This window comes from Felis catus, chromosome D1 (assembly GCF_018350175.1).
Source record: "Felis catus isolate Fca126 chromosome D1, F.catus_Fca126_mat1.0, whole genome shotgun sequence".
NCBI classification, from domain to species: domain Eukaryota; kingdom Metazoa; phylum Chordata; class Mammalia; order Carnivora; family Felidae; genus Felis; species Felis catus.
In genome coordinates, this window is record NC_058377.1 from 100,267,265 (window position 1) to 100,281,748 (window position 14,484).

At 36.2% G+C, this 14,484-nt stretch overlaps 1 protein-coding gene across 1 annotated transcript; it reads left to right on the forward strand.

Annotated features, from left to right (window-relative positions):
* Positions 1-6,904: 6,904 nt before the first annotated feature.
* Positions 6,905-7,581, forward strand: LOC101089142 (olfactory receptor 4A47-like). The gene has a single exon (XM_045038144.1). It carries the CDS (start codon positions 6,925-6,927, stop codon positions 7,507-7,509), a length of 585 nt encoding a protein of 194 aa, XP_044894079.1. The 5' UTR covers positions 6,905-6,924; the 3' UTR covers positions 7,510-7,581.
* The last annotated feature ends 6,903 nt before the right edge of the window (positions 7,582-14,484 follow it).

Genomic DNA, 14,484 nt, shown 5'->3' on the forward strand with positions numbered 1-14,484 from the left:
TCAGTTATGATTTTCAAGAAGATTCAATTAGAGAAGATTAAGGAAATTTACCTCTTCCGAGTGCTAAGAACTGTTATCCCCCACCGGGTCTTGACATTTAACATTGGGTACTGCTTCCATTTTCCACCTGTATGACTTATCCCTTCTAGAAGTCTGCTGTTAATCCTCCATGACCCCTGAAATGCTGCCTGGCACTTTTCTGTAAGAAAACCATCTCTCTGAGGAAGTACATGCCTTATGTCTTTGCTGAGCATCCATATGGCCATCTGCAAACCCCAGCACCATGACATCATCACGAGTGACAGGGATATGGCTTCCTCTTTCAGGTGGCATGTGCTAGAGACTTTGTCTCAGCAGCCATTCAGGTCCTCTTCACAGTGCGGCTGTGTGTGTGTGGCCCCAATGTCATAGACCATTTGTGTGTGATTTAAACCCATTTTTGAAAGTTGTCTGCATGGACCCAATCGTACCCTTGGTCTCTTTGTTGCTGTCGACAGTGGGTTCATTGACCTGCTAACATTTTCTTCTTGATGGTCTCATAGGTGGTCATCTTCTACTACTCTTGCTCCCTGAAGACCTATAGCTTCAAGAGGAGACACAAAGCCATGTCCACCTGTGTCCCTCATGTCACTGTGGTGGTCTTAGTATTGTGTCCATATATTTATATATTTGCACCCAATTACCACCTTTTCCACTGATCAAGTTGTGGCTGGGTTGTATACCACAGTAACTCCCTTGTTAAACTTCTTAAACCTGTGCACTCAGAAATTTGGAGGTGAAAAATGACGTGAGGAAGTTCTGGAGGAAAAAAGGTAACTGAGAGATATCCGTAACTTTATTAAATGTTGGTCTCTTTGATGGAAAAGAGATAAGAAGATACTTTCTGTGGTGCAGAGGCACATGAACACTATTTGTCCCAAGTAGGTTTATTTTCACATATAGGCACTGTGAGGAAAGGTCCAGGCAGGAAATTATTTATCATCGTAAAAATAGCGTATTTAGACTTATGTATGTCTAATTGATTGTCAAAGTTTAACGTACTGTCCGAATTAGAGTTCTTGTAAATGCAGATTATCAGGACACAGCTCTGGAGATTTTCGTTTACTAGCTTTGTTGTTGAATGACATACTACTTTCTAAAGAGGTGTACGTAAAGCAAAGAGTTCTCTTGCTATTGTGGTGTGCTTTGTGTTGACATCATGCTCCTTTTAATGAAGTCAACTTAGTTTTTACACTTAGTTTTTAACTTGTAGTAAAATACAAATAACAAACTTGCAGTTTTAGCCATTTGTAAGTGCATAGTTCAGGGGCGTTGAGTTAATTCACATTGTCATGATAGTTAGTTAAGTTAATTCATCTTGGTTATGCAAACACAAGCACCATCTGCCTCCAAAGCTTTTTCATCTTCCCAGATTGAAATTCCACACTCATTAAACATTAATTCTCTATTTCCCTTTCTCTGGGCCTTAGAAGATACCATTCTACTTACTTTCTGTCTATGAATTTGGCTACTTTAAGCACCATATGTAAGTGGAATCATACGTTAAATTGTCTTTTTGTGACTATCTTTTTTCACTTAATAAGTGAACGTATGTGTTAGCATGTGTCAGAATTTCCTTCATTTTTAAGGGTGAATAATAACCCATTGTGTACATAAACCTCACACTGTTCATACATTTATCTGTCAGTAGACACCTTGGCTGCTTCTACTTTCTGTCTATTATGAATTATAGTGCCATGAATATAGATATAGAAATATCTGTCTGAGACTGTGGTTTCCATGATTTTGTGTATATACCCCAATTGTGGATCATATAATAATTTTTTGCTTAATTTTTTAGGAACTACCATAACATTTTCCATAGCAGCTACATCATTTTACATTCCCACCAGAATGCACGGTTGTTCCCATTTCTCTACTTTCTTACATGTGTTGTTATCATTACATTTTTTGGTAATAGCTCTCCCGTTGGATGTGAAATGGTATTGCACGATGGTTTTGAAGTGCCTTTCCTAAGGAAAATGATTAATGTAATGTAAGCACATCTTTTCATGTGCTTATAGGGCATTCATGCGTCTCTTCTGGAGAAATGTCTACTGAAGTCCTTTTCTCATTAAAAAAATTTTTTTTAATGTTTATTTATTTACTTTGAGATGGAGAGAGAGCAAGTGGGGGAGGGGCAGAGAGAGGAGGAGAGAGAGAATCCCAAGCATGCTCTGCGCTCTCAGGCGCTGGCACTTTTGCTGTAAGAAAACTATCTCTGTCAGGAAATACACGATTTAAGTCTTTGCTGAGCATCCATGTGGCCATCTGCAAACCCCTGTACTATGACATCATCATGAGTGACAGGGATATGGCTTCCTCTTTCAGGTGGCATGTGTGAGAGGCTTTGTCCTTGCAGCCACTCATGTGAGACTCGAACTCACAAACTGTGATATCATGACCTGAGCCTTAGTCAAGAGTTGGACGCTTAGCCTACTGAGGCACCCAGGTGCCCCCCTTTGCTCGTATTTCATCAAGTTCTTTTATTTTTTGAGATGCAGTAGTTCTTTATATAATGTTGATATTAATACCTTATCAAATATATCATTTGCAAATATTTTCTCTCCTTTGTGGGATATTTTCTCTCCTTTGTGGGATACCTTTGATATCACTATCTGTTGATAGTGTCTTTTGGTGTATAAAAGTTCTTAAATTTGATAAAGTAATTTATGCATTTTTTCTTTTCTTGCCTGTGGTTTTGGTGTCCTACCCGTGAAATTATTGCCAAACCTAAAGTTATGAATTTTTCTTTCATGTTTTCTTCCAAGACTCTCATAGTTCTGTCTAGTAGTTGAGGTCTTTGTTCCATTTTAAGTTAATTTTTGTATATGCTGTGCATTAAGGGTTCAGTTTCATTTTTTTTTTGTGGATATCCAGTTTCACAGCACCATTTTTTTAAACCACCTCTCCTCTCCCTATGAATGTTCTTGTCACCTGTTGACAATCATTTGAAGACATATACAAAAGTTTATTTATAGGCTCTATATTTTATTCCATTGTTGTGTCCATCTTTATGCCAACACCATACTGTTTCGATTACTGTAGCTTTGTAATAAGTTTTAGAACCAGGAAGTCCTCAACTGTTTGTTTGTTTCCCAAGGTTATCTTGGCTGCATGGAGTTTCCACCAGAATCTTAGGATGGATTTATTTATTTCAACAAAAAACTTTTTTTTTTTTGGATTTTGATAGGGATTGCATTCAATATGTAGATTACTTTAGGTAGTATTAATAACATGAGCCACATCAGTTCATGAGCCACATGAGTTCATTAATAACTCATGAGTTCATTAATAACATGAGCCACATCAGTTCATGCCATTTATTTGTGTCTTCTAGAATATTTTTCAGCAACATTTTGTAGTTTTTCATTGTACAAAACTTTTGCTTCCTTGTTTAAGTTTATTCTCAAGTACTTTGCTCTCTTTGAAGCTATTGTAAATGGAAGTATTGTCTTAATTCCCTCTCTGGGTTGTCATTGGTAGCACAGAAATTCAGCGTCTTTCTGTGAAAACAAAACAGAACAGAACAACCACAACCAGAAAACTCCCAACAAATTGGGTGTAGAAGGAATGTACCTCAACATAAGAAAGGCCACGTATGACTGATCCACAGGTAACATCACACTCAACAGGGAAAGGTTGAAAGCTTTTCCAATCAGGAACAAGATGAAAGTACCCATGATCACCCCTCCTTTTCAACATGGCACTGGGATAAAAATCCCTGTGACATTTTTAGTGACATGAGGTTATTTTGCTTACCTAATTTTTACTAAATTTTACTATAACAGTTTTCTGATGGTAGCCACTTTCTATCCTGTGGATCTCAGCTTAAGCATCAACTTTGAAGAAAGGCCTTCCCTGGTCACCTTCTCCATAGTAGAATTCTCTCTGAGTACCCTGTTTGCTCTCTTATTAGCACTGATGAAGACTGTAATTAGCTTACTAGATTGTCCCCTTATTTACTGTCTGACTTTATTATGAGAATATAGGCTTCATCCAGGCAGGACCTTATACATGATTTTCCCCGTCGTTAATTGCTGGATCCTCACTCTTAGTACATTTCCTATCATTAAAGAGTTGCTCCATATAAGAAAAATACTTAAACAAAAAAACTTGAATAGTGATTACATTAACATTTATGAATAAATATTTAAAATATGTAACAACACTTCTAGGCAGAGTTAATTGAGTATTAAATAAAGTGAAGGAAAAACATTATATGACAAGTGGGGAAATATATGATAAATTAATCTTTACTGGAACGAAATAACGGCTGAAATTTTATTCTTGACTGGCAAAGGTCTCATAATGGTTTTAAAGCTTTTTTTTTCCTCTATGTTATATCTTCTAGGCCTTCATTATGTGATTTCGTCTAGTAGTATCTTACGTTTAGATGTACTTTCAAACTTTTGTGAAAATCTGAGTGAATTATGTAATTAAGCAAGAATCAGTCTTGGACACTTTCCAATCCTATAACTTAAGGAGGAATGTGGTCAGAAGGGATGAAATGTCCAGTTATCTTTGCCTGTATGGGGCAGAAGATGCTAGAACTGATAAAATTTTCAGGAGGTCCTTCTTAGGCTTAAAATATTGCTTAAGAAAAAGTACAAGGGTGTCTCTCAAATTTCAAGTCAACTATTCTGCCCAAACCAATACTATAGAATGATAAGGACTCACTAACTGAATGGTATTTTCTATTTAGAAATTAGTGGGAAAGAAATTACCTGAGAAGGTCTCCTTGGGAAATGGCTGGTGGCTCTCTCCTTATATAAGGATAGGAATTCCTTGTCTTTTTGATAAATTATCCTAATGTGATCAATTTTTGTTTTTCTGTGTAGACCATGAAATTCCTAGGATGTAATCTACAGTGCAAATAAAAACAACCTTCTGAATAAGAAGGAGACTCTACAGAGAAAATGGATAGACAGTTGATTGAAATAAAATATATCCTCACGTAATAATGCAACTTTTTGTCCTCTCTTGTCAAACTGGATGACAGGAAATCCAGGTGGTTGGAAATGAGTAAAAAGTGTTCCTTCAGATTGTGGATTTGCCTTCACAAGATAAGACTAACAGTAAGTAGTGGAAACCAGCTTTTGTAATTGTGTTGACTATCTTTATTATGTAAAAGTGAGATCACTTGGAGATAAAGAAAACTTTCATTCCAATTCTAATTTTATCACTTAAAAATGGGTGACCTTGGGAAAATAAATTAGATGATCTGATGAGCCTCAGTTTGTTTAACTGTGAAATGGGGATTATAATTCCTGTTACTGTAAGATGAACTGTGATTCATTAAGTTGTGAGTGTGTGATTGGAATCCACTGTAGGCATTGTGAGCAGTGGAGTAATAGACCAGAATCATATTTAAAAAGGATCATTTTTAAGTTGCATCAAGAGAGCCAATTGATGGAAGCCAGAATGAAAGGGGAGGGACAAGGCTAGTGTGGTGGGCCATAAGAAGTGGGGAGGGGAGGGAAATGATTAAATTTGTGATATATACATATATTTTTAAATGTTTATTATTGAGAGAGAGAGAGAGAGAGAGACAGAGAGAGAGAGAGAGAGAGAGAGAGAGAGAGAGAGAGAGAGAAAGAGAGCGTTGGGGAGGGCAGAGAGAGAGAGAGAGTGGGAGACACAGAATCTGAAGCAGGCTCCAGGCTCCAAGCTGTCAGCACAGAGCCCTACGTGAGGCTTGAACTCACAAACTGTGAGATCATGACCTGAGCTGAAGTTGTATGCTTAACTGACTGAGCTCCCCCCCACCGGTGCCCCAAATTTGTGATATATTTTAAAGGAGGTTAAAGATTTGTTGAAGAGATCAATATGTGATACAAGAGCAAGAAAACAAGAAGGGCACTGTGATGTTTTTTGTCTGAGCAATGACGTGGAAGATGGTTCCATTTAATGAGGTGGGGACCACCTATGTTTGTTGCTGAAAAGTAAAAAATTGGTTTTATAAGTCCTGAACTGATACCCAATTGGAGATGTCCAAAGTTGGAGATGTTGCATATATGAAGTTAAGGGAGAGACACAATAGTGGAATGCTTCCACATTTATTGGTCAGGAAAATGGGGCATATCCAACCAGGGAAGTGACCTTCCATTCCTAATTTGATCCATTCAATTTGAATATGTCAATGACCTTAAATCGGTCTCAAGTATTTTACTTTTGTGACTTTATAAACTGTGCATCTTGTCGTGAATTCCCTTGTTCTCTTTTCTTGTCCTTCCATTTTCCCTTTAAAAGTCAGCTAAAGCCTTGTTTTCTCCGGGAAGACTTCTCTGATTGCATTTACTATTTGGTTGATATATTCTTACCCACGACCTTTGTATTGTGTAACCCTTTTCCTAATATTTTTATTAAATTGATGTGATTATTATGCATTTATCACTGAGTATATGAAAGCATGGCTTATTCAACTTGGAAACTGCAGCATCTATGAAACACTCCACACAAACAGGTAGTCCTTCTACATTCTTTAATTGAATTAATCAATAAAAATTAATCTTATAATGCATTTAAGTGCTCCCCCCCCCACCTTGTTTTGTAGATCACCTGCTTCTAATGTGAGAAGTCAGCTCCTATGCAGACTGGATGGCATCCAGAAACAATGTAACCCACTTTGTCCTCTTGGGCCTCACATAGGATGGAAAGGAACACAAGGTCCTTTTTATTATATTCTTGCTCTTCTATATTTTGACCGTGGTGGGCAACCTGCTCATTGTGGTGACTATAGCTGTCAGTAAGACCCTGGGCTCCCCTATGTACTTGTTTCTTGCTAACTTATCTTTTATGGATGTCATTTATTTCTCTACTATTTCCCCCAGATTGATTTCGGACTTGTTCTTTGGGGAAAATACCATATCCTTCCAATCTTGTATGACCCAGCTATTTACAGAGCACCTTTTCGGTGGATCAGAGGTCATTCTTCTGCTGGTGATGGCTTATGACCGCTATGTGGCCATCTGTAAGCCCTTGCGTTATTTGGTTGTCATGAGGCAAGAGGTGTGTGTTGTGCTGCTGGTAGGGTCCTGGGTTGGAGGTTTTCTGCATTCAGCCATTCAAGTTAGCACGATTTATAGTCTCCCATTCTGTGGTCCCAATGTCATTGATCATTTCATCTGTGAAATGTACCCCTTACTGAGACTTGCCTGTACTGACACATATGTCATTGGCCTGTTAGTGGTGGCCAACGGAGGGATGATGTGCACAATTGTGTTTGTGCTCTTGCTCATCTCTTATGGTGTCATCTTGCACTCTCTAAAGAACCTTAGTCTGGAAGGGAGGCGGAAAGCCCTCCAGACCTGTGGTTCCCACATCACTGTGGTGGTCTTCTTCTTTGTGCCATGTATTTTCATGTACGTGAGACCTGCTAAGACCTTCCCCGTTGACAAATCATTGAGTGTTTTATACAGTCATAACCCCCATGCTGAACCCCCTGATCTACACTCTGAGAAATTCTGAGATGACAAATGCTATAACGCAGCTGTGGAGGAGAATGTGCACATGAAGTAGTAAGTGAGTGTATCATCCCTCATGAAGGGAGTAACTTAGCATTAGGGCCAGTCTTCTCAAGTGTTGAAGTCCTTTTTACTGTAAATGCATTTACAGTTGGAGTCAATAAATAATCTGCAATGAAAACATAAGTGAAATACAGAGTTACGCTAATTCATAATTAGTTGCTCCATTTACTTTTATTACTCTTATTTTCATTCTTAATTTTATTTCTATTCAGTTTCTTGTCTTTTATTTATATTCTTTTCATTGTTAAAATATTTGTTGCCATATAAACTTTCTTCTCTATTTAATTTCTTTCCATTACATACGAGATTTTAATGTAATAGTTACCTTAAAAAAGTTTATTCATTTTATAAGAGAGAGAGAGAGAGAGAGAGAGAGAGAGAGAGAGAGAGAGAGGAGAGTGGAGGTGGGGGGACAGAGAGAGAACCCCCTACAGCCTCCTTGCTGTCAGTGCAAAGCCCTACACAGAGCTCTATCTCATGAATCACAAGATCATGACCTGAGCTGAAATCATGGGTAGGACACTTAAACAACTAAACCATCCAGGTGCCCCAACATTTTAAGATATATTTGAAAGTATAGTAGATAATAATAAACACTAAGAATAGAATCCATATTAAGGGGACATAGTATGTAATAAACATCCTCCCCATCTCTCACTGTAGTCTCCCTGTTCTATATGTAATCAGTATACTAAGAGTATCATTGTTTCTAAGACTTCTCAATTAATAATCTTTGATAATAAAATCATATTTCCATATATGTGTTTGTGTTTATGTCTCTGTGTATAACTTGTGTACTTACTACTCAGCCTCTGAAGATCTTTCCGTATCAGTGTATAGATGTAATTCATTCTCAGGTTCCTCATACTGCCTAAAACTTCTCTATAAAGATACAGTAAAATTAGTGTTTCCAGTCCTTTTCATGTTCCTGAGCCTTTTTCTATGGTCAATAACTCTGTCTTTGTGAAAATTTTCAAGTATGAGTTTTAGAAGTGGAATTGTTCCATCATTTGGTATGTGTATTTGAAATCGTTGATAATGGAGTTATTGCCCAAATATCATCCATGAGCTTGGACCAAATTACACTACTTCCCTTGGTCTAGAAAACACCTTTTTGTGCACATTCTCATCAACCAGTGCTTGACAAACATTTATGGTATTTTAGAATCTGATTAAAGGACTTGTGTTTCATTACTTTAATTGAAATTCAGTAACTATAATTGAACTTGAGCATCTATTCATATGTTTAAAATTATTATATTATTCTTTTGTGAATTATATATTAATGACTTTTACCTGCTTGATTTGATTGCTGATCTTTTCCATGTGGATTTGTGTGATTTAGTCATACGGTGAAGAAGCTATCCCTTTCACCATTGTATGTGTATATTCAATTTGGATATGATTCAGTTTGGATATTATTATAGCGTGCAGAATATTTTTGGTCATGTAGAAATATTATTACATTTATATAATCAAATCTCTTAATAATGTCTTTGGCTTTTGTATCTTGCTCAGAACATCTTTCACTATTTCAGTGTTAACAAAATATTCTTCCACATGCTTTCCAACGTTTAACTTTTTCATTGTTTTGTGGTCATATATTTTACATTGAATTTTTTGATCCATCTACATTTTGATGTAAGGAGTTACTAGAGATTAAATTTTATTTATTTTTCTAGGTATTTGTACAGATGTATCCTTCTTTTCCCCCATTGCTTTGATATCCTAAGTTTGTATTCTAAAATATGGCATATGCTTAGATCCAATTAAGACTCTGTTATTTTCCATTTTTTTTATTCATGTGCCATTTAAGATACAATGTAATTGCACTTTATTTATAAGACACCTTGATATCTGACAAGCCTAGTACTCCATACTATTTCTTATCAGAACTGTGTCTATTCTTTCATATTTATGTTTTAACATAAAAATTTAATAGGTTACTCTGGTAAAAACTAAGTTTAATTAATATTTTCAATGCGATTTGATTTAGAAAGAGCTAATATCTTTAGAGAATTGAGAATTCTCATCCAAAAACTGGGTAGGTCTTTTCATTTAACAAACCTTCTTTGATGTTCATATAGACCTAGTGTGTTTCTTTGTAAATGTAGTCTTTTTGAGTAAAGTTCTTTTATGCTCTTTTGCAAATAGAATCTTGTATTATGTTTTCCAAGTGTCTGTTGTTTCAGTGTAGAAAATGTTTTTTCCCCACTTTTAAATAAGATATAATCTTCATAGTACATATTTCATCCTTTTTAGTCTAAGTTCCCCCAAGTTTTGACAAATACATACAGTTATGTATGGTCTGGTAAACACCATCACCATCAGTATGTGAGTGTTTCATCACCAAAAACATTTCTCCATGTATCTTTGTAGGCCCCTTCTACTCTAGCCTCTAGATCCTGGCCAATTCTGATCTATTTCTATCCCTATTGTTCTGTCTTTTCCAGAAAGTCATATGAATTGAATCATCCAGATAGAGTCCTTTTTTCTTCTACCTTTATTGAAGTATAATTGACTAATTGAAATTGTATAGATTTAAGATGCAATATGTGATGATTTGATATATGTACACATTGTGAAGTGGTTACCACAATCAAACTCATCAACGCATCTATTACCTCACATATTTTTTCTTTTTTTTTTAAATGGTAAGACCACTTAAAATGTACTCTTAGCAAATTTCAAATAAATAATAAAAGTATTATTAACCAGAGACACCATGCTGTATATTAGATCCTCAGAATTTATTCATCTTATAACTGAAAGTTTCTAGTTTTTGAACATCATTTTGCCAACTCCTTGTCCCTGGCAATCAACATTTTCCCCTCTGCCTCTATAAATTTGACTTTTTTTTTTGCTTCCACATATAAATGAGGTCATATAGTATTTGCCTTTATGTATCTGGCTTATTTCACTTAACGTCCTCCAGGTTCATCCATGTCTCAAAAGGCAGAATTTCCCTTTTTATGACTGAATAATATTCCACTGTTTATATATGCCTCATTTCTTTGTCCCTTCGTCATTAACAGACACTTGGGTTGTTTTTGTATCTTGGCTGTTGTGAATAACTCTTCAGTGAGCATGGGGGTGCAGATATCTCAAGATACTGATATCATTTCCTTTGGATATATATATACCTAGAGGTAGGATTGCTATATCATAGGAATAGTTCTACTTTTAATTATTTTAGGAATTTCCATAGTGTTTTTCACAGTGATTGCACCAATTTACATTCCCATCAACAGTTTATAAAGGTTTCACCTTTTCTACAGCCTCACCAACAAGCTTCTTTTATAAGGGTTAATTTCATTCATGAGAGCTCTGCCCTCATGATCTAATCACCTCCCAAAGGCACACCTCCTAATACCATTACATTGGACATTAGGATTTGAAAATATAAGTTTTGAGGAATACAAATGTTCAAACAATAACTCAGGTCCAATTTCATTCTTTTGCATATTGATATCCAGTTTTCCAAGCATAACAAAGTAACTTTCCTTTCTCCACAGTGTGTTCCCGGCCCCGTTTTCAAAGATCAATTGACTGTATATACATGTAATTATTTCTGAGCTTTCTTTTCTATTCCATGGGTCTGCATACCTGTTTTAATGCCAGAACTATACTCTTGATTACCATAATTTTGTAATATATTTTGTGATGTCTCTAGCTTTTTTCTTTCTCAAGATTTTTTGGCTACATGGGGTCTTTGGGGTTCTTTCTGAATTTTATCATTTTTTTTTTCAGTTTCTGTGACAATTGCCATTGGAGTTTTGATAGGGATTGTATTGAATCTGCAGATTAACTTGGATAGTATGGACATTTAAATAATATTTATTCTTTCAATCCATGAACACAGGATATCTTTCCTTTTATTTGTATCTTTAATTTCTTCATCAATGTCATATCATTTTAAGGGAGCAAATTATTCATTTCCTTGGTTAAATTTATTCCTAAGTATTTTATTCTTTTTGATGGCATTATAAATGAGATTTTCTTAATTTGGTTTTTGGATGGTTAATTGCTAGTATGTATAATGCAACTGGATTTTTAAAAATTTTTTTATTAAAAAAATTTTTTAGATTTATTTATTTTTGAGAGACAGAGAGAGACAGAGCATGAGCAGGAGAGGGACAGAGGGAGACACAAAATCTGAAGCAGACTCCAGGCTCTGAGCTGTCAGCACAAAGCCCGATGCGGGGCTCGAACCCATGAACCATGAGATCATGACCTGAGCTGAAGTCAGATGCTTAACCGACTGAGCCACGCAGGTGCCCCTGCAGCTGGATTTTGTATATTGATTTTGGATTTTGCAACTTCATTGAATTTGTTTATTAGTTCTAACAGTTTTTGGTGGAACATTTAGGGTTCTTTATATATAAGATCATGTCCAGTATGTAGTCTTTTCAATCTGGCTTCTTTCTCTTACTATTATGCATTTAAGAGTTATGGATATCACTGTGTTTATCAGCAGTTCATTGATTTTTATTGCTGAGTACTATTCCATCTTATGGATATATTAGGGTTTGTTTATCCCTTTTTTGGTTGAGAGGTATTGGGTTATTTTCAGATATTTGAAATTATGAGTGAAACTACTATAAATATTCATGTATGGGTTTTTGCATGAATGTAAGTTCCCATTACAATTGGATACGTTCCTAAGAGCAGGCAAGATGGGTCTTATGGTGAGTGTATAATTTCATAAAACACTTTTAAACTGTTTTCCAAAGGGTAGCATATTACCAGCAGAGAATAACATTTCTAGGTTTTCTCTACCTTTGTCAGAACCTGGTATTGTCAAGTTTTTAATTCTGTCCTTTGAATAGGTCAGTAGTGATACCTTGTTGTGGTTTTGCTTTGTATTTCCTGAATAGTTAATGATTTTGGACAGTTTTCATGTACTGTTTTGCCACTTATGTATCTTCTTTGGTGAAATGTCTGCTCAGTTCTTTGGACTATTATATGCTGAGTTGTTTATTATTCTTGAAAGTTGAGAGTTCTTTATGGTTTTGAAAACAAGCCCTTGTTCAGATATATAATTTGCAAATGTTTTCTTGCAGTCTGTTCTCGTCTTTTCATTTTTTAAAAATAAACTTATTACCAAATTGGTTTCCATACAACACCCAGTTCTCCTCCCAACAGGTGCCCTCCTCAATGCCCATCACCCACTTTCCCATCCCTCCCACCCCCCATCAACCCTCAGTTTATTCTCAGTTTTTAAGAGTCTCTATGGTTTGCCTCCCAACCTCTCTAACTTTTCCCCTCCTTTTCCCTCCCCCTATGGTCTTCTGTTAAGTTTCTCAGGATCCACATAAGAGTGAAAACATATGGTATCTGTCTCTCTCTGTATGACTTATTTCACTTAGCATAACACGCTCCAGTTTCATCCATGTTGCTACAAAAGGCCATGTTTCATTCTTTCTCATTACCAGGTAGTATTCCATTGTATATATAAACCACATCTTCTTTATCCATTTGTCAGTTGATGGACATTTAGGCTCTTTCCATAATTTGGCTATTGTTGATAGTGCTGCTATAAACATTGGGGTAGAATGCCCAATGCATTCTACAAGTGCCCCTATGCATCAGCACTCCTGTACCCTTGGGTAAATTCCTAGCAGTGCTATTTCTGGGTCATAGGATAGATCTATTTTTAATTTTTTGAGGAACCTCCACACTGTTTTCCAGAGCGGCTGCACCAGTTTGCATTCCCAACAACAGTGCAAGAGGGTTCCCGGTTCTCCACATCCTCGCCAGAATCTATAGTCTCCTGATTTGTTCATTTTAGCCACTCTGACTGGCGTGAGGTGGTATCTGAGTGTGGTTTTGATTTGTATTTCCCTGATGAGGAGCGATGTTGAGCATCTTTTCATGTGCCTGTTGGCCAATTGAAAGTCTTCTTTAGAGAAGTGTCCATTCATTTCTTCACTGGATTATTTGTTTTTCAGGTGTAGCGTTTGGTGAGTTCTTTATAGATTTTGAATACTAGCCCTTTATCCGATATGTCATTTGCAAATATCTTTTCCCATTCCGTCGGTTGCCTTTTAGTTTTTTGATTGTTTCCTTTGTAGTGCAGAAGATTTTTATCTTCATGAGGTCCCAATAGTTCATTTTTGCTTTTAATTCCCTTGCCTTTGGAGATGTGTCAAGTAAGAAATTGCTGCGGCTGAGGTCAGAGAGGTCTTTTCCTGCTTTCTCCTCTAGGGTTTTGATGGTTTCCTGTCTCACATTCAGGTCTTTCATCAATTTTGAGTTTACTTTTGTGAATGGGGTAAGAAAGTTGTCTAGTTTCATCCTTCTGCATGTTGCTGTCCAGTTCTCCCAGCACCATTTGTTAAAGAGACTGCCTTTTTTCCATTGGATATTCTTTCATGCTTTATCAAAGATTAGTTGGCCATACTTTTGTGGGTCCAATTCTGGAGCCTCTATTCTATTCCATTGGTCTATGTGTCTGTTTTTGTGCCAATACCATGCTGTCTTGATGATGACAGCTTTGTAGTAGAGGCTAAAGTCTGGGATTGTGATGCCTCCTGCTTTGGTCTTCTTCAATATTACTTGGCTATTTGGGGTCTTTTGTGGTTCCATAAAAATTTTAGGATTGCTTGTTCTAGCTTTGAGAAGAATGCTGGTGAAATTTTGATTCGGATTGCATTGAATGTGTAGATAGCTTTGGGTAGTATTGACATTTTAACAATATTTATTCTTCCAATCCTTGAGGATAGAATGTTTTTCCATTTCTTTGTATCTTCTTCAATTTCTTTCATAAGCTTTCTATAGTTTTCAGTATACAGATATACAGATCTTTTACATCTTTGGTTAGGTTTATTCCTAGATACTTTATGATTCTTGGTGCAGTAGTGAATGGGATCAGTTTCTTTATTTGTCTTTCTGTTGCTTCATTATTAGTGTATAA

Coding starts and splice junctions, on each gene's coding strand:
- LOC101089142 (XM_045038144.1), top strand. CDS start 6,925: ATGACCCAGCTATTTACAGAGCACCTTTTCGGTGGATCAGAGGTCATT.